This window comes from Coturnix japonica, chromosome 14 (assembly GCF_054131305.1).
Source record: "Coturnix japonica strain WE chromosome 14, WE-NBRP24, whole genome shotgun sequence".
Classification (NCBI taxonomy): Eukaryota; Metazoa; Chordata; class Aves; order Galliformes; family Phasianidae; genus Coturnix; species Coturnix japonica.
Window position 1 is genome coordinate 283,499 of NC_140676.1, and position 24,803 is coordinate 308,301.

A 24,803-nucleotide genomic window follows, 5' to 3' on the forward strand; every position below is an offset into this window, starting at 1 on the left:
AGCCAAGCGCCGTCGGGGCGTCCGCCCAATCGCGAGCCGGAACGGCTGCGTGCGGCCGCTGGGCTCTGAGCGGCGCTCCGCCGCACTGCGCACGCGCGACTTTTGACGCCGATCACGTGACACAGAAACGCGCGCGCCGCTCGGCTTTGAATGACGCCTCGGGACGGAACCGGGATGAACCGGGACAGAGCGGGATAAACCGGGATAAACCGGGCCGAGACGGACGGTACCAGACAGGGTCGGACTGGACGGCGGCGTTTATTGAGCGGGCCGGGCCCCGCAGCGCAGCCCGCCCCGTCCCGGCGCTGTCACACCTTGTGCTCGGCCATGGCCTCCATCACACGGGAGCTGCTGGTGATGCCGGTGGTCAGGAAGATGAACCGGTAACCTGAGGGCGGGGACAGCACGGCGACATGGCGCCATGGGCGGCACTAACACACACGGCCACAACGCTGAACCCCCGGCCCGGCCCGTCCCGTCCCGTACCTCTCCCCCCCATCCCGTACCTCTCTCCCTGCCCAGGAATCGCAGCGCCGCCATCTCGGAGTAGCTGCAGCCCCCAATGAACACGGCCAGCACCACGCGCTGTGCAGCGCCATCCTCCATCGCTCCGTCTGCGGGACACGGCGTCACAACGGCCCCGCCCGGCACCGACCCCCGACACCCCAACACGGCTCCTACCGGCCATGGAGAACTCGCTCCCGTTCAGCAGCCGCAGCACCTCCTCCAGGCCCTGCCAGCCGCGACGCTCCAGCACCTGCACGGCACCGCACAGCACGGTATAGCACGGCATGGTATAGCACAGTATAGCACAGTGCCACATAGCACGGTATAGCATGGCATGGTATAGCACAGTATAGCACAGTACCACATAGCACGGTATAGCATGGCATGGTATAGCACAGTATAGCACGGCACAACACAGCATAGCACAGATCAGGGCAGCTCTGGGCACAGGGCAGCACTGAGAGCACCTGGGGGCACCGACCTGCTCGATGATCTTGCAGCTCAGGGGCGTGTAGGCCCCGCTGAACACATACGCCATGTCCCGAGGCACCTTCAGGTTGTACTCGCCGTCCACCCGTGGGATCTGCGGGGAAGCACCGCTTGGTACTGACAGCAAAGCACAGGGGGGTCGGGCTCTGTGTCTCTGTGTCAGGCTGAGCCCCAGGCAGGGCCGGCAGCACAAACTGCCCTTGCAGCACAAACCGCCCTTGCAGCAGGGCCAGAGCAGCTGCGGCTGGCAATGCACACTGAGGCTGGCAATGCACACTGAGGCAGCCGGCAGCAGCCCAGCTCCTGTGGCTGGATGGAAGCTGAGGGTGCAGAGCCCTGGGGGTCAGGCACAGACCAGGCACAACCCTCCCAGTAGAGCCCACAGGACGTACCAAGCTCAGTTTCTTGCTTATGGCTCGAAAGTTGCTCTTCTTGGCCAAGGAATTGAATGCATCTGTAATTTTTCCTGGAAATCAAGACAAGAAATGGCTCAGAGCCTTTGGATGCATCGCAGCGACTGCACACGAGCTGTGCTGAGGGTGGCTGTGCAGGGACTGCTGGAAGAGATGGGGCAGCAGTGCCAGCTGTGGGGCTGTGCCCCTTTGCACAGCGGTGCCTCATGATGCACTGTCCTGCTGTGGGGTTCCTGCAGTGCAGGTCTCACCTGCTGCTCGGTCAGTCACCAACTTGCTGACTCTGCTCTCCACCGCTGTCAGGGTCTCCCCAGCTGCCTGCTCCGTCAGCAGCCCGATGCGCTTGAGGTTGTGGAAGGTCAATAAGTGCTCGGGCCCGTAGCTCTGAGGAGGGAGCGGGCAGGTCAGCACAGAGCTGTGCAAGGCAGCGCTGTGACACTTTCTCAAGGACACGCAGGAGCCCAGCAGGATGATTCATGTAACTCAGCGGGGCGGGCAGCCCCTGCTCAGACAGCTCTGATGAGCACAGCACCCCAGGCAAACTCACCTGCAGGTACTGGGTCTTCAGGGAGCGATAGTCCTTGGGATTGAGACCTGTGGGGACACCGTGGTGAGCTGAGCAGGTTCTGCAGTGCACCCAGTGCTGACATCCACCGAGCTCCCAGACTCACCATTCTCCGTGATGGACAGCAGGCACATCAGGCGCAGGCTCTCAATAGGGGACACCTGCATTGCAGTGGTCCATGAGCAGGCTGCCAGCCCATGCCTGGCCCCGCAGCGCGGCTCTTACCTGCCGGTCAATGTGCTCCTCAATGAAGCTGGTGCTCTCCCGGATGTCAAAACCCTCCAGTAGAGCTGTGGGGGGGGACAGGCGGTCACTTCTCCCATCCCTGGGGCTCTCAGCAGCTGGCTGAGGTAGAACCTGGCCTCAGCCTCCCCCCGAGCCTCAGGGAAATGCCTGCAATAGTGGGCTGCCTGCCTTACTGCGTGTCAGCCCTGCAGGGACCTCACAAACACACCCTGATGTGAAAGGTCTGGAGGGGGCACCCAGCTTGTGAGGCAGCCCAGACGTGGGGCAGTGAGGCTGGTACCAGAGCAAAGGTGGAAGAGCCAGAGCTAGGATGGGGCAACAACAGGTGTGGGGAACGGCCCTCACCATGTTCAACCTTGATCATCTCCTGGAAGTCCTGCTTGGTTTTCTTTTTCATGATGGACTCGCAGGCACCTATATCTGTACGGCCAAGAGAGTTTTCCACTTTGGAGCTGTAGCAGGTTCTGCATGCAGACCCAGTGCAGGCAAGTGCATACAACAACATCCTCTGCTGCCCCGCTCACAGCTCAGATATTCTGTTCCTCTCAGGGTCTACCAGGCCCTGCAAGGCCCCCCCCACACACTTCCCTATGGCCCAGGCACCCACTGCAGCAGCTGGGGCCTCCCCCTACTTGCTGTCCCAGCACCTACGCAGACTCAACAGGCGATGCTCCTGTTTCAGTCCTTTCAGTTCCTGGGAGACAAAGTTCTTCATCTGCTTAATGTCCATGCCCTGGCGGCGCTGTGGAAGTGAGAGCATCCAGGGAGTAACCCGGCTGTGGAGGGACGATGGCAGGGAGCCCTCAGCAGGAGCCATACTCACATCATACTGTGCTTGCAGGTTGCGAGATTTCTGGCTCAGGAAGCCAAACACACTGGAGAAGTGTTCATTCCGAATCTGGTTGAAGATCTGCAGGAAGCACGGCAGCACCAGAGCTCATTGCTGCACCACGGCTCAGCTCAGGTCAGCACAGCCCAACCAGGAGCCAGTGCTTGCCCTGACCGACAATGAGAAGAGGCTGCACCCCTCCAGTGCAGTTGCTGCCCCCCGGGCACAACTCAGCTCTGCCCACAGGGATGGTGCTGATCATAGAGGTCAGGCTGTGCCCACAGACTTTGCTGCTCCATCTCCACACGTCGCCCATCACAACTGAAGCCTCCAGACTCAGCAGTGCCCAGCCAACCTCTGCTCAGCCTCCCCCCAGTGCCCCTCAGAGCACCAGAAAGGCTTCCTGCCATGTCAGCAGGACTCACCTTGTCCTGGGCATTGAGCAGCACCTTAATGCTCTTGTCAGAAGAGGTGACTTCTGGCCCAAAATCCACACTCCCTACAGGGAAAGATAAAGAGCTGCAGAACCACAGAGTGAATCACAACAACAGAATGGTTTGAGTTGGAAAGACCTTAAAGGCCTCGTTACAAACCACCAGCCATAGGCAGGGATACTGCCCACTAGACCAGGCTGCCCAAGACCTCATCCAGATTTATAAGCACATTTAAGGACGGGTCATCCGCAGCCTTTCTAGGCAGCCCATGCCAGGGCCTCGCTGCCCTCATAGACAAGAAGTCCTTCCTAATGTCTAATCTTAACCTACTCTCTAAGGTTAAAGCTCCTACCCTGTGCTCCACCACCATGTGCCCCTTTAAAAAATGCCCCTCTTTCTTACAAGCCCCTTCTCACATACTGCAAAGCTGCAATAAGGTCTCCCCAGATCTGCTTTGCCCCAGCACTAGTGACATCCCTGCAGAGATAAGTAACGCTTACTCTGCTGTTTGTTCAAACAGATCTTCAGCACTGTCCCATGCCAGGACCAAGCACAAACCTCAGGAGAGCCCCATGTCTCCCCATCACTGATGCCACCACTTACCGCACTTGATGCGGAAGGTGTCATCCACCAGCCCCTCGTACACCACCTGGGAGCACAGCGCTGTGACGTAGTCAATGTCTGCAATGAGAGGGTCCTCATTTACTGCCCATGCAGTTCCCCCTGCCAGGCCCAGCCCTGCTGCCTCTCGCTCCAGCCGGTGCCAGCCCTTACCTCTGTCCATGAGGAAGATGTTCCCAATCTCTGCCTTTCTCCCCTGCCCATCACTCTCGCTCTCCTCCTCCAGGTCTCGCCACAGCTCGTAGCACATCTGTGAGGGGAAAACTGTGCCAATGCCTGTGACAGGGCAGCCCTCGGTCCTCTAAGAGCTGCAGCCACAGCTGGGGCTGGGTGTCAGCGCAGTCCCCAGCCATGCAGGGGGTGCTGTTGCAGCTCCCACTGCGCAGCCTCAGCTCAGGCACAGTGAGTGAATGGGGCACTCCACCAACCTTCATTCCAGAGGTGAGAGCAGGGCATAAGCCCTACCATACCCACCTTGGCACACCTCCCAATCCCATAAGCCCTGTTGAATGGCCCATACAGGGAGTTCAGCAGCTGCAGGGCTCGAGCAACTGAGTTGATCCAGCGGTGATCTCCCTCCTGTAGGGAGCACAGCAGCATTAATATGTGGTTCTGTGCAGGCTGGACTGGAAATAACTGCATGCACTGGGGGCCTCAATCAGACACAAAGCGAGGCTGGGGGTCGGTGGGCTCGGTGCCACTCCACACGCATAGAAACAGGCTGGGTGCCCAATGCCGCTCAGGAGGAGCCACCACAGCACGTCCGAGTGGCTGCCCCAAGCAAAATCCTCCCCAAGGCAGCAGGCAGCGGCCTGCAGTGCGGGCTGGGAGGACCGAGCAGGACATCCTGAACAAAGCCCTCCCCTGGGCCCAGAGACAAGCAACAGAAGGGCAGCCATCCCACAGGCAGAACGCAGCAGACCATCCCTACTGACCAAGAAATAGTCCCGGAAGAACTCAGGCAGCTCCATACTGATGATATCTTCATCCAGGGGGAGCAAGTAGAAGGACCATTCATCACAGGTGACATCTGAGCGCGGGACAGGAAAAGGCAGCGGTCAGCCCCAGGAATCCCAGCAGCTCCTCACGCTGAGGAGGCAAACACAGATGGGTCCCCTCCAGGGGGACTCATCCTTTCCTCTGCCCAGGCGGGGGCAGAACTGCTGCTCCTCTCATTAGATCCCGGTACTGGGGATGTGTTGGTCATTGTGCTGCGAGGGAACAATGTGGGACACCACAGTCCTACTCACCACCATAGACACCCTCTTCCTCCAGCACCATCTCACAGGCGTAGAACTGCAAAACAAGACAGGATCCTCAGTCACGCTCCACCAGAGGCAGGGAAACAGCTCCCTGTAGTGGACAGGATGATCTTCTGCCCAGACACAGCACCTGACTTCAGCACAGCAGCTCTGCTAAAGAAACAGCTTCCAATTGACAGGGTCAGGGCAGGGCACGGGGCAGAGCAGCACTGACCTTCTGGGGGCTGAAGATTATCTTGTATTTGCGGCTCCTTCCTGACATCTTGTCAGCATTGACGATGTCTACAAACGACACGTGCAGACCCTGTAAGCGCCGCCCAGCCCCGAACAGCCGCAGGTTGTGGTGCAGGATGGGGGCTGGGCACCGGGGCAGGAAGGACCCGGGAGCGGGGCCGTGGTGCAGCCCAGGAGCAGCGGCCGCTGCTGGGGGCGCGGTCAGTGCGGCTCGGGGTGACACACCCGGCACATCCCGACCCGCTGCTCCAGCGATGGGTCGGGCGCTCACCTGCGATGTATCGCATGGTCCGGACCCGCGGCCGCACGAGGAAACAGAGCCTGGGGACAGTGCGACGGGGTGAGAGTGAGACAGAGACGGGACTGACCGAGACGGGACTGACCGAGACGGGACTGACCGAGACGGGACTGACCGACGGCCGGCACCGACTGAGAGCAGCGGCAGCCCCGCCCCGAGTCCCGGCGCGTCCCGGCGGTTCCACTCACTGGTCGCTGGCGCCGGGTCCCGGCCGCGTCTCCACCCGGTACAGCTTGTCCACCTCGTGCTGCTGCGGGGCATCGCGCGGGGCCGTCAGCGGGCGGCACCGGCGGCACCGAGCGCGGCCCCGGCCCCCGCGGTACCTTCAGCACCGACACGTTGGCGATTCGGTCCAGGGGACTCATCAGGTCGGGCTCGATGAACAGATCCTTCCTGCCGGGCAGCTGCGGGCGGGGCTCGGTGGGACGGAGCCGGGAAACCCCCCGCCCGGACCCGACCCCCCCCCGGAGCCGCCCCCGGCCCGTAACGGCGCCCCCCGCCCGACCTGCTCCAGCAGGTGGATGAGCTGGTCCCGGGCCAGGCGCTTCAGGATCCCGAAATCGGGCGGGTCGGGAGCGTCGCGCCGGGAGGAGCCGGACACGGACACGGACATGGCGGAGCGGGACACGAAGGGACCGGAACGGAACTGCGGGAACCGGGGAGCGACGGAACATAAACAGTGAGGGACTCACGCGCCGGAAGCGCTGATGTCACGTGACCGCGCGCCGGAAGTGCCCGCAGCGACCGGGAAGGAGACGAGAAACGGCCCCGTTCAAAGCGTTTATTGCCCCGTTCGTTCATCGCCCCGTTCGTTCATCGCCCCGTTCCCGTTCCCACCCCTCGCTCCTCCAGCAGTTCCTGTAGCGCCGTTTCCATGGCCGGGCTCGTCCCGCGCAGCCCTTCCAGCACTTCCGCCGTCCACCGGAAGTACTCCTGCACGCGCTCCTCGGACCACCCTGCGGGGACACGCGCTGCGTCACTTCCGGTGCCGGGCGGTACCGGGCGGTTCCGGTCGGTGTGTTCGGACCTTGTGGCACGTGCCGCCGGATGTCCCGGATGTTGTGCAGTTTATCGGCCAGTTTCACCAGCTTTGCCCGCTCGCTGCTCCCCGCCGCCATTTCCACCTGCCGCCGTTTCCGCTCCGCTTTGGGCAGCGCTTTGTCGTCCGTCAGCTCCTGCACCACGTGACGCACGTCGGGCCCGAAGCGCCGCTCGATCTCGGGCAGCGTCGTGTCCGTGTCCTCAACCGTGTCGTGCAGCAGCGCGGCCTGACGGGACCGGGACGGGGACACGGGATATGGGATACGGGGACACGGGACCGGGACGGGGGACGTGGGGATACGGGACACAGTGTCGGGGTATGGGGACATGGGGACACGGGACCCGGGGTCGGTCCGTCCGGTCGGTCCGTCCGGTCGGTCCGGTCCCCCCGGCCGGTACCTGCAGCACCACGATGTCGGTGACTCCCGCCTCGTGCGCCAGGATCCGCGCCACGCCTGGAACGGGACACAGCGGGGGGGGGGTCAGGGCACGTTCCGCGTCACGGCCGGACCGGGCGGGTCAGGGCGGCGCGGCCGCACCGATGGGGTGGTTGATGTACGGGGTCCCCGCCGGGTCCTTCCGCCGCTGCTCCCGGTGCTTCCAGGCCGCGAACTCCGCCGCGTCCAGCAGCCGCGCCACGTCCGACGCCATGTCGGTACCGCGGGCTGCGCCGGCGCGACGGGAAACGCGCAAATAAACGTCCAACGCTTTATTGCGGCCCGCCCCGCCCCCGCGGCACGCGGTACAACAACGAACCGTCCGGGCCGCGCACCTCGGTGCCGCCGTGCGGAGCCGGGTCCGGCCCCGGTTGCTGCGGGGCGGCGCGCAGCGCTCGCGCGTCCTGTCGCAGGCGGCGGCGCGGGGGGACGCAGCTCCGGCTCCGCAGCACCCGGTGAACCACGTCCAGGCTGACGCCGAAGCCCTCGGCCACGCGCTGCGGCGGCCACTCCTCGGGCAGCTCCTGCCGCAGGAACCTGCGGGCACGGACCGATCACCGATCACCGCTCCGTTACCGCTCCGTTACCGCTCCGTTACCGCTCCATCCCGGCCCGGCCCCTCACCGCATCTGTTCCATCGCCTCCCAGGTCAACGTCCGCTCGGGGGCGCCGCGTCCCGCTCCCAGCTCCCGCCGCGCCGCCGCCCGCCGCCTCCGTGCCCTGCGGGGAGACGCGTCAGCGCCCGCAGCTCCCGGCCGCGGTTCCGCCCCGCCGGGCCGCACCTCTCGGCCTCAGCCAGCGCCGCGTTCGGCGACTCCGGGTCCCAGCGCCGCGTCGCCGCCGCCCGCCGCGGGGCCGGGCCCGGCAGCACCGCGACACGGACACAGCGCCGGAGCACGGACAACATGGCACGAGGGGGCGGGGCGGGGGAAGCGCGGCGGAGCGTGAGCGCGGGGCGTCGGTACCCGGTACCCGGAGCCGCCTTTTACCTGCGCTTCTCACGTCGCGGAAGTTCATGGCGCTGGAGCAGCGCGCGGTGCGTGTGTGCAGCACGAGCCCGGCGGAGCTGAGCAGGAACTTGTGCGCCGTCACTGCGCTGCCGCTGCTGCCGCCCGTGGCCTTGTCTGCACGGACCGGGCGTAACGTGGAGCCGCCGTGCGCGATGCCTGCGGAGAACGGCCGAGCCGTGTCACCTGCAGGAGCACAGACACGCGTGGGGACACGCACGGCAACACACACAGACACACACACACACATACACACACACACATACACACACAGACACATACACACATACACACACACACACACACACACACAGACACACACATACACATACACACACACAACAGCACACACACACACAACAGCACACACACACACATACACACACACACATACACACACACACACACATACACACAGACACACACATACACACACATACACACGTACACTCACATACACACACACACACACACACACAGACACACACATACTCACACACGCTGCTCTCCTCTGTGGGGAGCTCGTCCCCCCGCCCCCTCCCTGAAGCTGTGGCCCAGCTCCATCCCACCCTCCTGCTTCTCCCACCCCAGCACACCTGAACTTGTCCACCTGCCCATAGCTCTGCGTGCAAAGCGTGCAAAAGCAGAACCAAAGTGAGATAACGCACACTCACATCCTTCCACCTTGCTTCTGGCCGCAGAGAGCTGCCAGGCACTCATCAGCCTTCCCCTGCTTTTAGTGCAGGACTGGGTCATTGCTGCTGGCACTACAGCCCGGCTCCACGGGTAGCCCCTGTCCTGGGGCTGGGGGCTGCGCCTCAACGCCTGCTGCTGTTGGGAAAGGATGCTCTGCCCTCGAACCGAGAGGGGGCCCAGGGCAGGGTGCTGGGCAGGCAGCAGCTGCGCCCTGGTGCTGTGCTTGTGAGCAGACGGCTGTCCTGAAGGCCACACGGTGCCTCTTGGTAACGAGAGGGGGACGATGCTCATCAGTGGGGCAGGCTGCCGCACCTGCAGAGTGTCCCAAAGAAACTGCGTCTGGAAGGAGAGAAAACGGTTGTGGCTTAGCTCTGGAGACCTTGGTGAGAGGCAGGAAGGAAGTCTTCCCTGCCGGCGCTCACTACACATCTCCCTGCATTTCCTCTCCTAAGCACACCTCGGTCTTAGATTCAAATCATCAAGGTGGATTGTATCCAATCTGCCTGCAGCAGCGCTGAGACTGCCGTGCACCGCCCATAACAGTGCCCTGAGCTGCAGCAGGGTCTGAGGAAAGAAACCTCAGCTTTGTGGGAATGAAGGACCTGACCCAGCCCTGTACAGCCCTTCGCTTCTGAAAAGATCTGCTCAGAGCGTGGGCGGAACTCATGGTTTTGGGTTCTGCTTTGCTTTGTCTGGGAGCATAAAACGCAGCTACCATCAGTTCTTACAGATCAAATCACATCTTACACTTCTTTTCAAACACTGAATCATAGAACCACCAAGGTTGGAAAAGACCTACAAGATCATCCAGTCCAACCATTCACCTATTACCAATAGCTCCCACTAAACCATGTCCCCCAATATAACATCCAAACACGTGGAAGGGTCAGATATTTTGGGAAAAGCATGCCTTACTTTTTTCGTTAAATTAAAGGGACTGTTTCCGAATACTCCTGCATCCCATAGAATTCCAGCAACTCTGGAATCTGGAGTTTGTCAGGATGCTTCTGAGGTGAGCTGCCTTTCCAAGCAGGAGTGGAAGTCCTTTATGGAAGCCCATTGTAGACCTGGGAGAGGACCTTGCAAGGCTTTCCACCAACTGCTAGTCAAGGGTTAGCACTTCCCCCACCTACCAGGTGTCAGCCACCAGCAGCCCTGTTACAGTGCACTGGAGTCCAGTGACCACAGACTGCTGGCTTTCTCATCATCTGATTTTAGAACACTGGCACCCGTGGCCTGGATTGGGAACTGTAGGCAAGCAAATCTAGCTCCAAATTTTCCCCTGGTGCAATCCCTGCACAGCCCAGATTTCCTCATCTCAGCTGTACACCTTGAAATAATCCAGGACATGACAGTGGCAAAGCCAAGGGCTCACACTACACTGAGCTCTTGCAGAGTGAATGTGACTGTGAAGGGGAAGCCCCACACGAGGACTGAGCTCTGTGGTGTTTCCAGCACATGTGCTGCCAGGAAACATGTTGTGGTGGGCTCTTCACCTTCCTTGGGTGGGGGCTGTGTAACGTAGAGGGCAGGGAGTTTAGGAAGAGGCACTGCTTGCAGAACAGAATTCACTGAAGGATATTTTTAGGCATTTCCACACTTCCCTTCAGACCTCATTTGATGTTTGTGCTGCTTTACCTTAGCACTTCAGCTCTTAGCACTTTGGTGCTCGCAGCTCATGAGAACTCCTACCCAGGAATTAATCTTATTTAGACAGGAGAATCACGTTATGGCCCTGGAGAAGCTGCCCACACTATGCTGCATGTGGGGGACTGCAAAAGACGGTCTGTCTTTTGGAACAGGAATGAGATGGACCTTCTGAGGACAGGTGCCCACGGGTTCTGTGTGGGTGACATGCCTCCAGCGTACCCTTTTAGAAAGAGACAAAGACCCAAGGACCCAGACAGCACATTGGATCTCATTTAAATGAGCCACCTCCTCCTGCAAATGACGTTCTCCTGTGATGGCCTCGTAGAATGATCTGGGCAGTCTTCAGTTACCTGAATCTCGGCGGTAACAGTGCAGGTTCTGTGGGTGTCAGATGGTTTCTCAGTTGTGGGAAGAATCTGGGAGAGCAGATCTACGATGCCCAGGCCTTGGATAAGTTTCTTACGCCTCGCAAGAGCATGCACTCTTTTCTTCTCTTCGTCTTCCAGAATATCCTGGGGCTGCATGGAGTCATACTGCACGTGCTTCATCTTAGGAAAGAAACACATGAGTTACAGCAAAGTTGAACTATAAACTGCCCCTACAGAGAATTACAGACCTCGGGGTAAAGTAGGATGAAAATCCCCATGGTTGGCACAGCAGTGAAGGGCAGCACTGGTGCTTACAGGTGCCTCCTGTTACAAGCCATCAGACCCCCCTGGACTTCACGGAGGGGCCTCATCTCCTCAGGAGATACCCACAGCCCAGTACTGTTCCTAGAGCCACAGACTGCCCTTGATACCCCATGGATGAGCACAGACGAAAACAAGGTACCTTTTTATCCCACATCTTTGTGCTTCTGTTGTTGAAGTCGGTTGCAGAAGCTGGGGTTTTGTTATTAATCATGGGTTTGTCTGTGTCTGACTCTCCCTGCAGCCCTTCTTTCCTCTCTTTTTTCTTCTTGCTCTTAACAGCTTCTGTCTTTTCTTTCTTTACGCGGATTTCTTCCAGTTGTTGCCTGCCACCGAAGAGTTGTCTTGGTCACTGGTTCCATAAAAGGCATAATAGCAAAACACTGCAGAGACTTCAGTCTGAGAACATTTTACTGCAGAGAAGTTCTGTAGTGAATAGACTATAAAGGAAGTGTGCCAAGAACTGGGTGAGGAGTGCTTTTAAGGGAGCCTCTCACTGCTCTAAGAAATGCCCATGAATTAGGCTGTGCCTGCCAGAATGGGGAGAAGAGTGGAGGATGTTTCAGCATGTGCCTGCAGATTCCAAAAGCCAATGGAATACTGCATTTGTCTCTCAAAAGTGCAGAAGTTGCTTTGCCACGGCAACATAGTGCAAGCAGACTCTCCTGTGTCCAGCTCTCCACCACTTTCTTACTTCCCTTAAACAACAGACTTACTCCCAAGAAAGGATCTCACGGAAGCAGTGTCTGAATGTACCTGGTACACTCCTCTCGTGCTTTGGATGATGCCGTCTCCTTGAAGAGGGAGCTGCTCTGCTTGAAAAATGGCTCATACTTGTCAGTTCCACATGCTGGGTAAATGCGCCGGTAGCTGCCCAGGTGGGAGTTCTCATAATCCTCAGCCTCAGAGATCCAGGCTGCCTGGCTGCTCTCTGACTCCTCGTGTCTGCAAACCAGGAGAAAGCACAGAAAGCACAGGCAGGCAGGGAGCTGTGATGGGAGGCTCAAGGTATTTTACTGAGAGGCAACAGGCATAGCTGGCTTTTTGCTCCTGTCTTTCCCTATCTGAGAGCTTGTTTCACACAGGTTCACTGATGGGATCCAACAATTCCCACTTCTTCATTCTCTACATGGTGAATGCTGGTGGAGCATTCTCAGATGTATCCCCTGCTGCCAGGATCACACCGTGCCCCTCGGCCTTTTCACCCAACTAAGCTGGTTGCCAGAGAAGTTCAATTACAGTGTGCATGTACAAAGAGTGTTTGCCACTCCACGCTCAGCTGGGAGCTCTCCAGCCAGCAGGGAGCTCGGAGCAGTGGAGGCTGCATGGACATGAAGTGTACCGGGTAACTAGCTCAGCTTCTTCAGCCTTCAGTTTTCTCAGGTTTCCTAATTGAAATGGGAGCTGGAGGCAGTTCCTGCCTTACCCTGCACGGCAGGAAAAGCCCGGGCAGCAGCCTCATCTAAAATGGCCTCGAGAGGCCATGCAGATTAATAAATCATGAAAGGGCATGCAGACAAAGAAGGGTGGGAAAACGCTCAACCCTGGGAAAGAAATCTTGCTTTGGAGAAGGGCCCTGTGCCCTGGGGTGTTCCTGCCCCTGAAGTAGTGCTATGTCCTGTCCTGTGAGAGTCACTGTGAGACCAGGGATGCTGGCACAGCCTGACAAGCACTGAAAGACGTGAGGACATGCAGCTCTATGGGGAAGCCCAGGGATCATAGCACAGAGAGTCCCGGATCTCTTCTGGGATCAGTTCTGGACAGGCTCTTCCTGTCCAGAGTGCAGATGGATTGGGTGAGCTCTGTCACAGACTGCACAGAGCCATGGCCTCTGGTAGGGTAAGTGTCAGAGCCCTTCTTTTCCTCACTAGGGACCTGCAGTAGTATTGGAAAGAGCAATACCTGGATACACGAGGAGACCGATGGGCCTGAAGGAGTCGTTCCTGTGCCCGCTGTTTGTCTTCCTCCATCACTTTCCTTCTGTTACAGGCATGCACATTTATCAAGTTGATGGTGTCAAACAGAAGAGCATCCTTCACCTCACGGTCCAGGTGAGAGTCTGTGGTGAAGCTGGGAGAGTGGTTCACCTGCCAAAACAAACAGCTCATCTAACCTGGCAACTCCCAGCACTCTGCTGCCTGCAGCAAGCTTGCTGGCCCCAGCCTGCCCCTCTGTGTTCAATTGATCAAAGAATATCCTGAGTTGGAAGGGACCCACAAGGACTGAGTCCAACTGATATTGTCGCCCAAAACGGTGGCTGAAAGCAAGAGGGTGTGCACAGAATCTGATTCTGTCCTTCTATCCCTTTTATAGCATGATACTCATCCACACTGCAGGCTGTTCAGCCTCTGTGTCCCCACAGGACTGCAAGAATAGGGCAGCTATCATAAATTCAGGATACTGTTACAGACTGAGGAGCGCTGAAGCTCAGGAAACTTCCTGCTGTTAGAGAGGTTTTATAGGGAACAGGATCTTAGATCTGCTGGGTTGAGGTTGCTTAGCCTGCAGAAGGTTGTTTGGCCACTTGTCTTTACGACCCGTTTAATTCTGTGAGTGAGGTGGCCTAGTTTAATCAAATAAGTTCTGTTTAGCCCACCAGCCCTTGTTCTCGAGCTTCCTCCACACAAGCAAGCTTTCAACTATCTGCTACATTCAGAGCTGCTTCAGCACAGCAGGAGACTTCTTCCTCACCTCTAGAAGCCAAGGTTTCAGATTTCTGTCTAGCAAAATATCAAAACCCAGTATCTCAAAACAGGCACAGCTGGTAGTGTGGTTAGGAAAGCAGCTTTGGTAATTGTGCTTCACCACAGGGTGAGCTGAAATAAGAGTCTTTATAATTATATCTTCAATATCTTCCCAGAGTTTTGTTGTGTTGTAGCTGTTATCCATCATCCAGGCTTTCAGGGTGGAGAGTTTCCTGTGTGGAAGACAGGAGATGATAAGAGCTCACCTGTGATGTCATGCTTCACCCCCAAAAAGGTGGAAGGAAACAACAGTCCCCATTGCAGCTTTCCTGCGGGATGTCACAAGGCACTGTGGTACAAGACTATACCTCTTACTGCCCATCGTGTCATCCTGGACAAAGTTAGCATTACGTTTGTTGATAGCATAATTGGTCAAATGCATGCAGATATCACCCTGAGGGAGGAACCACAAGAGACCTTCATTTACACTTAACTGCAGAGTATAAATAGAAACAACAGTTCCATTAGTACTAATCTAGCCACCAGCTTCACCCACTTTTACCTCCTCTCTGTAGCAATGGCTTTCAGCTGGTGATTCACTCTCTAACCAGAAGTAAGAGCTGACTGCTCTACTTGCTCCATATCACTGTCCTAGTCTCTTGGGTAGAGCACAGGAGTCAGCTCCACAGACACTACTCGAGTTGTAACCTCACCACTAAACAAGGGACTCCCCAGGACAGAAGCTGCAGCACATTTCTGCAGATTCGTCCTCTTCCTTTGTTCATGTGAAGCAGAAAACTTCTCCAAGACATAAATGTGTTGGAGTGACAGAGGGCACATAAGTGTGCAGCTCTGGGAGAAGCGTATCTCACACTAGACTGTGACCACAATGCCACAATCTGACACTAGATTCCACATTCTTTAGGGATTTTATACACTATGGACCCCTACTTAGAAAGGGGTGTTGTCATGGTCTGTACCTTTCTTTCTTTCCCATTTCCCCTCCTTGTCTCCTAGGCTGTTCCACTACCTCCAGGTAAGCCCCAAATCTGTGCCTGAAGTACGAGCAGACAGGGAATGGTACAGACCCAACAAGACTCACAAAGGCAAGAAGCAGTAGCAGTGTTGCCTAGAGACACTGTGGAGTCTCCATCTGTGCAGACTTTCATTACCTAACTGGGTGAAACTTTGAATAAATCAAATCTGGAATTATTGTCAGCCCAGTTTTGAGCAGAGGGCGGGACTTGAGGCCTTCCTCGGTTCCTCCAAATCCAGACAACTCAAAGATTCTGTGATAACGCCACTGAAAAGCCCAGATGTGGGACCCAGGAGTAGATGTACTTGAGACACTCCCGAAATACCTTCTGTGTGGAGGAGGCGCAGAGGGAGGAGAGAGTGGGCAAATAGAAAACCAAGTCCCATAAAACCTACCAGTCCCTGCCTTGGAATGCCCCTGGGACCAATTAGGGACTAAAAGCTACAGATACTACATGAGTTTTTTGTAATCCTCCCCTTTTTTCTTCTTTTTTTACCAGGTTTCTCCTGCTGGGATTGATGTACCTCATGGTGGCAAACCGGGCCAGACCCTCCTCGTAGACAAAAATCCTCAGTGGGTCACAAGATGTGACCAGCACATAGATACGCATGTCAAACTTAAAGCCATCAATAAGGAAAGGCTGTGAGGAAAAAGGCAGGAGCAAGCGTGAGATAAGGGAACATTGCTGGGTGTTACTGCTGATTCCTCAAGGCGAGCTGCTCCACCTGCACTGCCGGCGCCACTTCCTGCAGCTCAGCAGTGAGGAGGAAGACAAGCTTTTGCTGCGCCCCTGGCAGATTCAAGAGACGTGGGGCAAAGGACACAAGGAGGAGGCAGGGTGTGGGAAAAGCTAGGAAGCTGCAGTCATTCACCTGTGATTCAGGACAGTCCCCATTACCTTAGAGATATACTGCTGACAGATCATATGCTCTCCATGTTTGATGTCTTCCGGATTACGTGTTATGAAGATACCTCGACCTTGGCAGCCGCTGTCTGGCTTGCAGATGAATGTCCTGTTCTTCCTCCTGCGTCTGTAGGCCTGGAAGTCTCCATAGCTGTACAATGAAGGGGTGACTGTTACATGCTGCAGAAAACATCAGCTCTTATTTAGTCCTTGCACAACCTGACAATGCTCTTCTAGTTTCAGCTTTTTATTGCACACATTTCCACCTCTACCAGGAGCTTCATGGGAAACAGTCAGCACTATTTGTACAGAAGCCAGTGAAGATTTTGGCTCTGCTGCCACAGAGGGATCAGGGAAAGATAAAACACTCTGCCTACAAAGGAGGAGGAGGTCACAAGTCCTTACATCCCCTTTTGTTCCAGCTCATCAGCAAGTGCTCAAGAGGCTGCAGCCAGGATGCTCTAAGAGACTCACAAGCTGCACTCATAATTCACATTATGTGGCTGGTCTTCAAAAGCAGCTCCATTGGGAGTATGATGCCTTGAAGAGTCAAGCCCACATGCCAGTTAATTATTTTGCCGTGGATGGATGAACACCGTCTCTGTACTGGGCATAAAGTATAGGGAAATGGGGAGCCATACTGACCCTTCTTGTGTGAGTGGTGGGCACTGAACCCAGCCTGTGTGGGAAGAGAGCCTCGTGCTGCTCTGCAGTTACCTCTGCTTTCATGGTGAGGTGCAGAAGGACGTTCCCCAGAAACACAGATGTTTTGCTTCTCATCCTGCCCTTTGGCTTTCAGGGCGTGTCCTTCTCCCAAGATTCAGCTCTTTGGCCACTCAGCACAGCAAACATTGTAGGGAATATAATTCCACAGCAAATCTCAGAGGCCGTTCCCATCCAAGCCCCAGCTGTCAAGCACAGCACTTCTCACCTCCTGATTCCACACCCCTATTCTCTGCTGCATTAATGTGTATCACTCACTCAGCTGGCAGGCTCCACGTACGGGGAAAAATATTGTACTCCTTGGGGAAGAGTTTGAGCATGCGGTTAAGGTTGCGAGCCAACAAGTCCTTACGGCAGATCTCTATCATGCCAGGAAAATGGTTGATTTTCTGGGAGAGGTGGAGAAGAAAAACAGAATCACTAGTGATAATCCTTGAGGTCAAGGAAAGCCAGTGTATGGAGAAACAAGCACGCAGAACAGGAAGCTGGGTCAGTTGTTGCCTTGAACGTCTGCTGAAGGACAAGATTACACTAACTGCTTTATCTGACTTCACCAGTGTGATTTATCTGCTCATTCCATCTCAGCCCTGAAGCTCTGCCCTCCTACAGTACTGCAGCTTCTGAAAGGGAGCAGTTTGTCAGCAAGAATCATTTATTTCACTCTACATTAAAGGGGCTGGCAGCTTTCCAGCTCCCCACTGACTGTCAGACTGTTACTGATGGCACTGCTACAGAGACACAACAGAAGCAGCGGCTGATGAACCTGCGCACCCTGGGACCAACACAGAGAATGCGGGGCACAAGTGCTAGTTTTAGACACATCAGTTTTGTTCTGCAACACTTTGTTACATTAGCAGCTCCGTCTCATCCTCCCCTCCTGAGCTTTTCCTGCTGGGCACCCTTTCCATGGGGAATTTACCTGAAACCGTTTCATTTCCATAACACGTTCCAGAGAGACTGAATTGTCAGTCCAATACACCGTCCAGTCCTCGTTTTCTCCCACTTCTTTCAGCCCACAGCACAGTGCAGCACGACGCACTGTATGGAAGGAAGCACACGACAAAGGTCTGGGAAGAAAATACAAATGCCAGGGACAGTTAAATTCCAAGTAAACAGGAGGGTGGGCTGAACCCTTCAAGCTGCACTGCCACACACAGGGGTGACAAGGTCTAGGCAGGACCCTTCAGGAGATCTCAGAAACACAAACTCTACCCAGCTAAACTTGCCACAGCTTCTGCCTGCAGGTACACTGGGAACCATCAGCCCTACAAGTCCCCTTGCCTTGGGGTTCTAGATTACAGTAGGCTTAGAATCTGCCCTGGGTTTGATGCCACGCAGCTAGATACAAGTCTTTGAAAGGTGTTAGTTTCACCTTCAAAATCAAAGGCTAACCAGTAACAGAATGCACGAGCTTTGGAGTGGAAGGTTGTTGCTGGAACGATTAGTATTGGTGCCGATTCTGAATTTGTTCTCTTACAGAGCTGGGGAGCTGCTGAAGGAACCATGCTATGAAACTGGAGGCAGTCAGAAAACGCAAGGGCAGCTCTAAGTCAGAAACCTCCATCTTTCCACACACCCACAGCCACGTGGCCCAAACTGCCCAACAGCCCACATGCTATTGAGGCTGTTAGAGCCCTCCTCTATCACAACCCAGCCACCATGCGTTGTTGACTTGTTGCTCATTCTGGGCTGACCAAGCACAGCACAGCAGCACCACAGAGAGCAGCCCTGGGCACCAGAGCTCTGGAGGTGGGCAAGAAACTGTTCTGGTTCCTATGGAGCTCACATTGCCACGCTCTGTCGTGGATCGTCATCCACCTCCCATCCCCAATGTGCCTGAGCATGGCCGCAGGGGAAACACGTGTTGCTCTGGGTGGGAACAGCATTCCTCACACAGCTGACAAGACTGTGACCTTTAGCGATGCAAACATGGCAGTAATGCTAGGATAGTCATTAGCAAATTGACTAATGACATCCATCAAATTGTTCTTTTGAGAAAGGGCTTGTGGCAGCAATGAAGAGCGAGACAGGAGCGTGGAGCAGCCACCTAGAGCATGTCATTGGAGGTGAATATCAAAGAGATACTGCAGGCACTGATCCAGCCTGCTGCACCACCTGCTTCAGCTTGAACTGATGGTAGCTTTCCATTTCCCTAAGCACAGGTCGTGCATTGTAACCATCTCTGGCAAAACTCTTCTCACCAATTTTAGCAGGAATGTGGGTCATACAGATGTACAGGGTGATGAGGGCTCGCAGTGCTGCACAGTTTGGGTCTCTTTAAAGCACGAAGCTCCTCAGCCCAAAGTGTAGAATGTTCACAGGGATTCAAGTCACTTACAAACAGTGAACACGTAACACACAAGTGACTCTGCAGCAGAAATGCAGCGCTCCTTGCTGGCTGAGCAGCCGCCTGCACGGCTCGATCCAAAGGGACGCGACGCATCCTGCGACTTACCGCTCTCGTACCTGCAGCTGGTCAGGTTAATGGATGGGGCGCTGGAATTGAAAGACACAAGAGCTGCTCAGTGAGACCAGACGGCGACAAAGGGGAGCGGACACGAACAGCTGCCTCGTGCCACACTCGTGTTACCCAAAGCCCGCAGTGTCACTGCCCAGTGTGACCCACTGCCATGGGCCACGTGCCAAGTGGGTCCCGAGCCCGTGTCCGTGCTCTGGGGGCTGCCCCACCCTCGGGGTTATTTCCACCCTCGGTGTTATTTATTTCCATCCCCCTCGTGCTCTGAGCCCCGTCGGATCCCGGTTCCGTTGGTTACAGTCCCGGCCACCCCCGGGCACGAGGCCCCGGACCCACAACAGACACATGACGGCGCTGCGCACACGGCCGGGCTTTATGTGCGGCACGGCCCGCACCGGGCACACGCGGGCGGATACACGGACGGACACGGGCCGCCCCCCCCCGCCGCACTCGCCTGCACTTCTTGCGTTTCTTCCGCGCTCTGGGGCTGCAGGCGGCAGCTCTGGGCTCCATCCCGGGGGCAGCGGATCCGCTCCGAGCTGCCGCCCCCCGCCCGCCGCCCCCGGCCTCCATGGCGCCGCTCGAGCCCGCCGCCGTTCCCATGGCGACGAGGCAGCGGTCTCCGCTCGACCATAGAGAGCTCGGCCCGGCCGGCTAGAGCGGCGCCGGGCCGGTCACGTGTCCGCGTTCGCCATTGGTCGGCTAGAGCGGCGCTCAGTCCTCCAGCAGCCGCGCCAGGTCGGCGGCGAGGCGGCGCATTTCCGGTTCCGGCAGCAGGGGCTGTCGGATGGCGCGCAGCGCTTCGGCCTCGCTCAGTCGCTCGAAGGCCGCGGCCGAGCGCAGCGGGAGGAACCCGGCCAGCTCACACAGCGCCACGGCCAGCACCGCGTCATCCGCCTCGGGCTCGAAGTTCGGCCTGCGGGGCCACAGCAGCAGCCGCAGCCCCGAACCGGGACCGGGCCCGGCCGAGCCGTCCGGCGGGGCGCCCCGCGTCACGAACACGTTGTAGGCCAGGCCCAGCGCCAGCAGCCGCTCCGACATCCGACACGCGTCACGGGCCAGAGCGTCCAGCGCGTCCAGCCCCGCGCCCGGGGTGTAGAACAGCAGCGCCGGGGCCGGGACCCGCCACAGCACATGGAGACGGTCACTGAGCGGCTCGGCCGGAGCCGACTCCACCAGCAGCGGGTGCGGCAGGTCCAGGCCGTGCAGGTGCAGGTGGTTGACGGACGCCGAGGCGCCCAGGCTGTTGAAGCCCACGCGGAAGCCGGGCCGGGCGCTGAGCAGCACGAGCTGCAGCCCCGCCAGCAGCAGCTCCGGGGTGAGGCGCTGCGGCAGGAACAGCCCCGGCTCCGGCAGCAGCAGCACGTGGCCGCGCAGCAGCGGGCTGACGTTAATCGCCACCAGCAGCTCGGCCGGGGCCGCTCGGTCTCCGTGTGTCGATGTTCCCCGGCGCAGCCGCAGCAGCAGCTCCCCGGGCTGGATCTGCGTGAAGTTGAAGTGCCGGGCGCTGAACGGCTCCGTCACGCTGCGAACCTGCTGCGGCCGGCGGCGCAACGTGGCGCGCTGCACGTTGAGCTGGGCCAGCAGGCGCATGGGGCCGGGCAGCACGCGGGTGGGCGGCTCCCGCAGCCGGTACCGGAACAGGCCCCGCTCCTCGCGCTCCTGCCAGGCCTCCAGCAGCGCCCGGTCGAAGCGGGACAGCGCCGTGCTCGGCCACGCCACGCCGTCCAGGATGAACTCATCCTCGTGGTACACGAACTCCTCGGCCCCGAGCCCGTCCCGGTGCCCGCTGTCCCGCACTGCCATGCCCGGTGCCGCCTGGGACCTGACAAAACGGAACGCGTGCACGACTTGACCGCCGCCCCCAGCGTCCGGCCCCGGCCCCGGGTCCCGCCGATCCCCCACCCCATTACACCCCATTATACCCCGTTACACCCCATTATACCCCGTTACACCCCGTCACACCACCCACCTCCGCTCCCAGCGGTGCCGCGCGGGGCCGGGGGCGGCGCTGCGTGCAGCGTGTTCCCACCCCGGGGCGGGACGTTGCCACGGGAGCGGCGGAGTGACGTGCGGGGCGGAAGCGGCGCCGGCGACATGGGGGGCTCCAGCAGTTTGCTGCCACGGGAGGCGCTGGGGGAGTACCAGGTGTGGGGGGGTACGAGGTATTGGGGCTGGAGTCCCAGGTTGGGGGGAGCCCCGTTGTCGGAGGTCCGAGGGGGGTGACCGAGGGATGGGGAATCTGCGGTCCCGTGTCTGGGGCAGCTCCCGGATCGGTGGGACCCGGGGAACGGGAGGAGTCCGGGGCGGAGCAGCTCCCCTCGGGACCCCCCGTCTGACCGCGCTCTCCCCGCAGGAGCTGACGTTCCTGAACAAGCAGGAGATCCTGCTGTAAGTGCCGGGGCTTGGCGGGGGGGGCTCAGCGCTGGCAGCTGCTCCCCGTTGGGGGGTGGGCGGGCAGCGCCGGGACGGGCCGTTTCCGTGACCCCGGGGTGCGAAGTGCGCGGGTGCGGCTCCCGGTCCGAGAGAGACAGAGACAGAGACAGAGACAGAGACAGAGACAGAGACAGAGACAGACAGAGGCTCCGGACCTGCCGGTGCTGCCGGGGGCCGCCCGCTCCCGCACAGAGCAGCCCTTGTTTTCACCTCAAGTGCCTACAAGAGGTTCAGCGAGCTGCTGCCCAGGGAGCAGAGGGACAACGCCCGCTCCGTGCGCGTTCCCAAGAGCCGGATCCTGACGCTGCCGGAGCTGCGGGTACGGTACCTGGAGGGGGGCTGGGCAGGATCACCTGCTGAGCACAAACGGTGCTGGGAGCGCTCCGTGCTCACCGTGCAGCACCGGGGATTGCTTCCTCGGCCCTGTGCAATGCAGCCACACAGCCCCGTGTGGTGGCACAGCCCCGTGTGATGGCACAGCCCCGTGTGATGGCACAGCCCCGTGTGGTGGCACAGCCCCGTGTGATGGCACAGCCCCGTGTGGTGGCACAGCCCCGTGTGATGGCACAGCCCCGTGTGATGGCACAGCCCCGTGTGATGGCACAGCCCCGTGTGATGGCAGGGCTGTGCTGGGCCGAGATCAGAGCTCAGCTCTGCTCAGCTCCTCGTGGGTCAGTGCCCGCCCTGCACTGATCCCTCCCCATCTCTGCAGGCAAACCCCTTCCAGCACCGGATCTGCCACGTGTTCTCCACGTCCCTGGACAGGGATGACAGCATGTCCTTCGAAGACTTCCTCGACATGCTGAGCGTCTTCAGTGATGCTGCCACCTCAGATATCAAATCCCACTACGCCTTCCGCATCTTTGGTAACCCTGGGTGTGATGTGGTGTCCTGGGATCCCACCCAATGGCGGGGGACAGGCGACAAGGGCTGGCAGTGCCTTCATTGTGCCCACGGGGCAGCTTTGGGGGCACCCTCTGTACTTGGAGCTGCCGTGCCCACGAGTTGTCCCAGCCCCCTCCCAGCGTGGGTGCCTGTGACCTGAGTCACGGGGGCCCCACAGAAAGGTACTTTCTTCTGCCCAAAGACTTTGACGATGATGGGGTCCTGGACAGAAAGGACCTGGAGAAGCTGGTGAACTGCCTGACAGGGCAAGGCGAGGAGTCACGGCTGAGTAACACTGAGATGGAGCAGCTCATCCGTAATGTGAGGACCCGAGCTGGGCAGGGAGCGCTGCATGGTCCCAGCCCTGGTGAGCTCACTGCTCACTGCCTGTCCTGCAGGTCCTGGAGGAGTCTGACATAGACAAGGATGGGACCATCAACCTCTCTGAGTTCCAGCACGTCATCTCCCGCTCCCCAGACTTTGTCAGGTACGTGGCTTCCAGCAGCTCAAGGGGCCCCAGGGGTCAGCCCACCCTGCTGCTGTGCTGGCTTTGAGGCAGCACTTACCAGAGCAGCAAGGCAAGGCCACCCCTTAGAAGTTCCCTTAGGAACTTCCTCCTGCACTGTACTCACCTATGCAGGAGCACAGCACGTCCACAGAGTGCTGGTTGCTCACAAACCACTTCTCATGCAGCAAGGAGGTGCAGAACATGTCATGTCTCTTACAGCTCCTTCAAGATTGTCCTGTGAGGGCCCTGTTGCTCTCCTGCAGATCTGCTTCTCCAGCTGCCGTGTCTCTTTGTTATCTCAGATGTTCCCTCTTCTTCTGAGGAGAGCAGCCAAGGCCCTGCTCCTCCCCAGCCTGGCAGTGCCGCACTGTGCTCTAGGGCAGGACTCTGCTCCCCCAGTGCCTGGTGGGCTCAGTTACAGGTGTCCAAACGGCCCCGTGAGGCTCCACCGCAGGCAGCAGCTTGGCTGTCCCAGCAGCACATTTTCACCCCACACAAGCACAGCTCTGCGGTGTGTCAGGGCAGGCACAGAGATGCCGCACTGCATCGAGCACAGCCCCTCTCACCGCCCACAGTACCATATGTGCCTTCTGCTGCTCTTCCACGGGGCTTTCCTGCACCCTGGGGAGCAGTTCCTCCAAGCAATAACCCAATTGAACTTTGGATGTGCCATCCCAGCAGTGCTGTCCCTTTGCTGCCCTGGGGCATGGGGGCTGTGCTCCTTGCTCCAGCACCAATACACTCAGGGTCTGTTCTCACTTTCCAGTTCTTTCCTCTCTGCCTTAGGCTCATGCTCAGCCAGTGCTTTGCCTGGAGCAGGCAGGGCCTGGCCCCCTTCCTTTGTGCGCTGGAGAGGACAAATAAAGGGCTCTGGTTTCACCCCCAACCTGGTCCTGCTGCCAGTGGCCTTTGTCTCGCGCGGGGGGGAGGAGCGGGGTGTGAGCGCTGCAGCATCAACTGCCAAGAGGGTGCTGGGGATGTGGCCCCCCGCCAGCCCCCTGCCCTGAGCCAGCTGCAGCTCTTGGGAACGGGGTCCCAGTTCAGCAGGGAGGCAGCTCCTAGTCCTGCTGGGGAAGCAGCTTGCTGCATGATCCCCCCCTCCTTGGGAGAACCAGAGGCCGTTCCCAGCGTGCTTAGCAGGCACTGCACAAAGAGCTCTGCTCTCTAACAGGAGGCACAAAAGGAAATCCAGGGCAAGCAAGCTGTACCTTTGCTGTGGGCAGCGCAAGGGCCCTTTGTGTCTGTTCATCCAGCGGGCCTGGTGCTGGCTGGCTGCCATCTGGGAACGCTCTGTGCAGGGAGCCCGCAGCATTCCCTAACAGCACCATGCTGAGATGGCTGCAGTGCCCGGTGCTGCTGGATCCCCAGCCCCAGCTTGCAGCTGTTTCTCACGTCCCGGCTGCTTGCTCCCAGCAGTGCAGGCCCTTCCAGCTCGCTGCCCTGCAGTGATGATGCTTATCTGCCTGCTGCAGCCTGCGGGGCCATGTCTGCTGGCACGGCACCAGCCGACGCCTCCGGTGGCTTTTTTGATGTCCCAGAACAGGCTGGGCAGGAAGTGGGGAACACTGTCCTGGCAGGAGCGAGGCAGTGCGGGTCCCACGGCATCCTGCCCCAGCACGCTGCCTTGGTGCAGAGCTTGCTGCTTCCCAGGCACGAGGCAGATAAGCAGCACTGTGCTCTAGAGCTGCTTCTCTACATCATTCAAGCGGGGCCTCAGAGCAGCAGAGCACTGC

At 58.5% G+C, this 24,803-nt stretch overlaps 5 protein-coding genes across 23 annotated transcripts; 1 reads left to right on the forward strand and 4 right to left on the reverse strand.

The window, feature by feature from the left end:
* Positions 1-239: 239 nt before the first annotated feature.
* On the reverse strand, positions 240-6,543 carry VPS33B (VPS33B late endosome and lysosome associated). Of its 10 annotated transcripts, none has more exons than XR_014934231.1 (23): positions 6,404-6,543; positions 6,222-6,302; positions 6,087-6,148; positions 5,872-5,921; positions 5,581-5,648; positions 5,355-5,400; positions 5,040-5,134; positions 4,579-4,683; positions 4,258-4,354; positions 4,087-4,164; positions 3,475-3,548; positions 3,044-3,130; positions 2,872-2,962; positions 2,566-2,640; positions 2,204-2,264; positions 2,081-2,135; positions 1,957-2,003; positions 1,661-1,793; positions 1,389-1,462; positions 989-1,090; positions 682-757; positions 507-614; positions 240-388 (listed from the first exon to the last, which is right to left on the reverse strand). XR_014934231.1 is itself a non-coding variant. In XM_015873368.3 (23 exons), exons 1-23 carry the CDS (start codon positions 6,509-6,511, stop codon positions 309-311), a joined length of 1,857 nt encoding a protein of 618 aa, XP_015728854.2. In that variant the 5' UTR covers positions 6,512-6,543; the 3' UTR covers positions 240-308. The 10 variants fall into 10 exon arrangements, 8 of the variants coding, with proteins under 8 accessions (XP_015728854.2, XP_085371261.1, XP_085371260.1 ...); XM_015873368.3 differs by having other exon boundaries at positions 2,200-2,264; XM_085515135.1 differs by having other exon boundaries at positions 2,200-2,264; positions 6,014-6,148.
* Positions 6,544-6,665: 122 nt separating this feature from the next.
* Positions 6,666-7,608, reverse strand: HDDC3 (HD domain containing 3). Its single transcript, XM_015873380.3, has 4 exons — positions 7,479-7,608; positions 7,339-7,394; positions 6,926-7,166; positions 6,666-6,854 (listed from the first exon to the last, which is right to left on the reverse strand). Exons 1-4 carry the CDS (start codon positions 7,588-7,590, stop codon positions 6,712-6,714), a joined length of 552 nt encoding a protein of 183 aa, XP_015728866.1. The 5' UTR covers positions 7,591-7,608; the 3' UTR covers positions 6,666-6,711.
* Positions 6,666-19,844, reverse strand: TTLL13 (tubulin tyrosine ligase like 13). 8 transcript variants are annotated; one of them, XM_015873361.3, is made up of 19 exons: positions 19,696-19,844; positions 19,221-19,261; positions 17,685-17,803; positions 17,024-17,154; positions 16,037-16,193; positions 15,635-15,778; positions 14,471-14,556; positions 14,110-14,335; positions 13,321-13,505; positions 12,175-12,363; positions 11,561-11,744; positions 11,080-11,277; positions 9,052-9,418; positions 8,366-8,569; positions 8,001-8,096; positions 7,712-7,913; positions 7,339-7,394; positions 6,926-7,166; positions 6,666-6,854 (listed from the first exon to the last, which is right to left on the reverse strand). In XM_015873361.3, exons 1-15 carry the CDS (start codon positions 19,842-19,844, stop codon positions 8,026-8,028), a joined length of 2,451 nt encoding a protein of 816 aa, XP_015728847.2. In that variant the 3' UTR covers positions 6,666-6,854; positions 6,926-7,166; positions 7,339-7,394; positions 7,712-7,913; positions 8,001-8,025. The 8 variants fall into 8 exon arrangements, with proteins under 8 accessions (XP_015728847.2, XP_085371249.1, XP_015728853.2 ...); XM_085515123.1 differs by lacking the exons at positions 6,666-6,854; positions 6,926-7,166; positions 7,339-7,394 and having other exon boundaries at positions 7,634-7,913; positions 9,058-9,418; positions 19,104-19,261; XM_015873367.3 differs by lacking the exons at positions 6,666-6,854; positions 6,926-7,166; positions 7,339-7,394 and having other exon boundaries at positions 7,634-7,913; positions 19,104-19,261.
* GDPGP1 (GDP-D-glucose phosphorylase 1) lies at positions 19,462-21,332 on the reverse strand. The gene is made up of 2 exons (XM_032446935.2): positions 21,214-21,332; positions 19,462-21,066 (listed from the first exon to the last, which is right to left on the reverse strand). Exon 2 carries the CDS (start codon positions 21,045-21,047, stop codon positions 19,956-19,958), a length of 1,092 nt encoding a protein of 363 aa, XP_032302826.2. The 5' UTR covers positions 21,048-21,066; positions 21,214-21,332; the 3' UTR covers positions 19,462-19,955.
* Positions 21,297-23,956, forward strand: CIB1 (calcium and integrin binding 1). Of its 3 annotated transcripts, none has more exons than XM_015873378.3 (7): positions 21,297-21,389; positions 21,598-21,632; positions 21,894-21,996; positions 22,390-22,543; positions 22,765-22,883; positions 22,961-23,049; positions 23,290-23,956. In XM_015873378.3, exons 1-7 carry the CDS (start codon positions 21,339-21,341, stop codon positions 23,309-23,311), a joined length of 573 nt encoding a protein of 190 aa, XP_015728864.1. In that variant the 5' UTR covers positions 21,297-21,338; the 3' UTR covers positions 23,312-23,956. The 3 variants fall into 3 exon arrangements, with proteins under 3 accessions (XP_015728864.1, XP_015728865.1, XP_085371267.1); XM_015873379.3 differs by having other exon boundaries at positions 23,646-23,758; XM_085515141.1 differs by lacking the exon at positions 21,894-21,996.
* Positions 23,957-24,803: the final 847 nt, after the last annotated feature.

Bases quoted from the DNA above. Each gene is read 5' to 3' on its own strand.
- VPS33B (XM_015873368.3), bottom strand. From the start codon at position 6,511: ATGTCCGTGTCCGTGTCCGGCTCCTCCCGGCGCGACGCTCCCGACCCG. The intron at 5,135-5,354 runs GTGAGTAGGACT...TCCCGCGCTCAG, and splicing joins GGAAGAGGGTGTCTATGGTG to ATGTCACCTGTGATGAATGG. The intron at 3,549-4,086 runs GTAAGTGGTGGC...CTTTCCCTGTAG, and splicing joins CACCTTCCGCATCAAGTGCG to GGAGTGTGGATTTTGGGCCA.
- HDDC3 (XM_015873380.3), bottom strand. From the start codon at position 7,590: ATGGCGTCGGACGTGGCGCGGCTGCTGGACGCGGCGGAGTTCGCGGCC. The intron at 7,395-7,478 runs GTGCGGCCGCGC...GTCCCGTTCCAG, and splicing joins GTACATCAACCACCCCATCG to GCGTGGCGCGGATCCTGGCG. The intron at 7,167-7,338 runs GTACCGGCCGGG...CGGTCCCGTCAG, and splicing joins CCGACATCGTGGTGCTGCAG to GCCGCGCTGCTGCACGACAC.
- TTLL13 (XM_015873367.3), bottom strand. From the start codon at position 19,844: ATGGGAACGGCGGCGGGCTCGAGCGGCGCCATGGAGGCCGGGGGCGGC. The intron at 13,506-14,109 runs GTGAGGAAGAAG...TTGTTTTGGCAG, and splicing joins TGAAACCTTGGCTTCTAGAG to GTGAACCACTCTCCCAGCTT. The intron at 8,570-9,051 runs GTGCGTTATCTC...GTGCTCCTGCAG, and splicing joins CAAGGTGGAAGGATGTGAGT to GTGACACGGCTCGGCCGTTC.
- GDPGP1 (XM_032446935.2), bottom strand. From the start codon at position 21,047: ATGGCAGTGCGGGACAGCGGGCACCGGGACGGGCTCGGGGCCGAGGAG.
- CIB1 (XM_015873379.3), top strand. From the start codon at position 21,339: ATGGGGGGCTCCAGCAGTTTGCTGCCACGGGAGGCGCTGGGGGAGTAC. The intron at 21,390-21,597 runs GTGTGGGGGGGT...CTCTCCCCGCAG, and splicing joins AGGCGCTGGGGGAGTACCAG to GAGCTGACGTTCCTGAACAA. The intron at 22,544-22,764 runs GTAACCCTGGGT...TTCTGCCCAAAG, and splicing joins CTACGCCTTCCGCATCTTTG to ACTTTGACGATGATGGGGTC.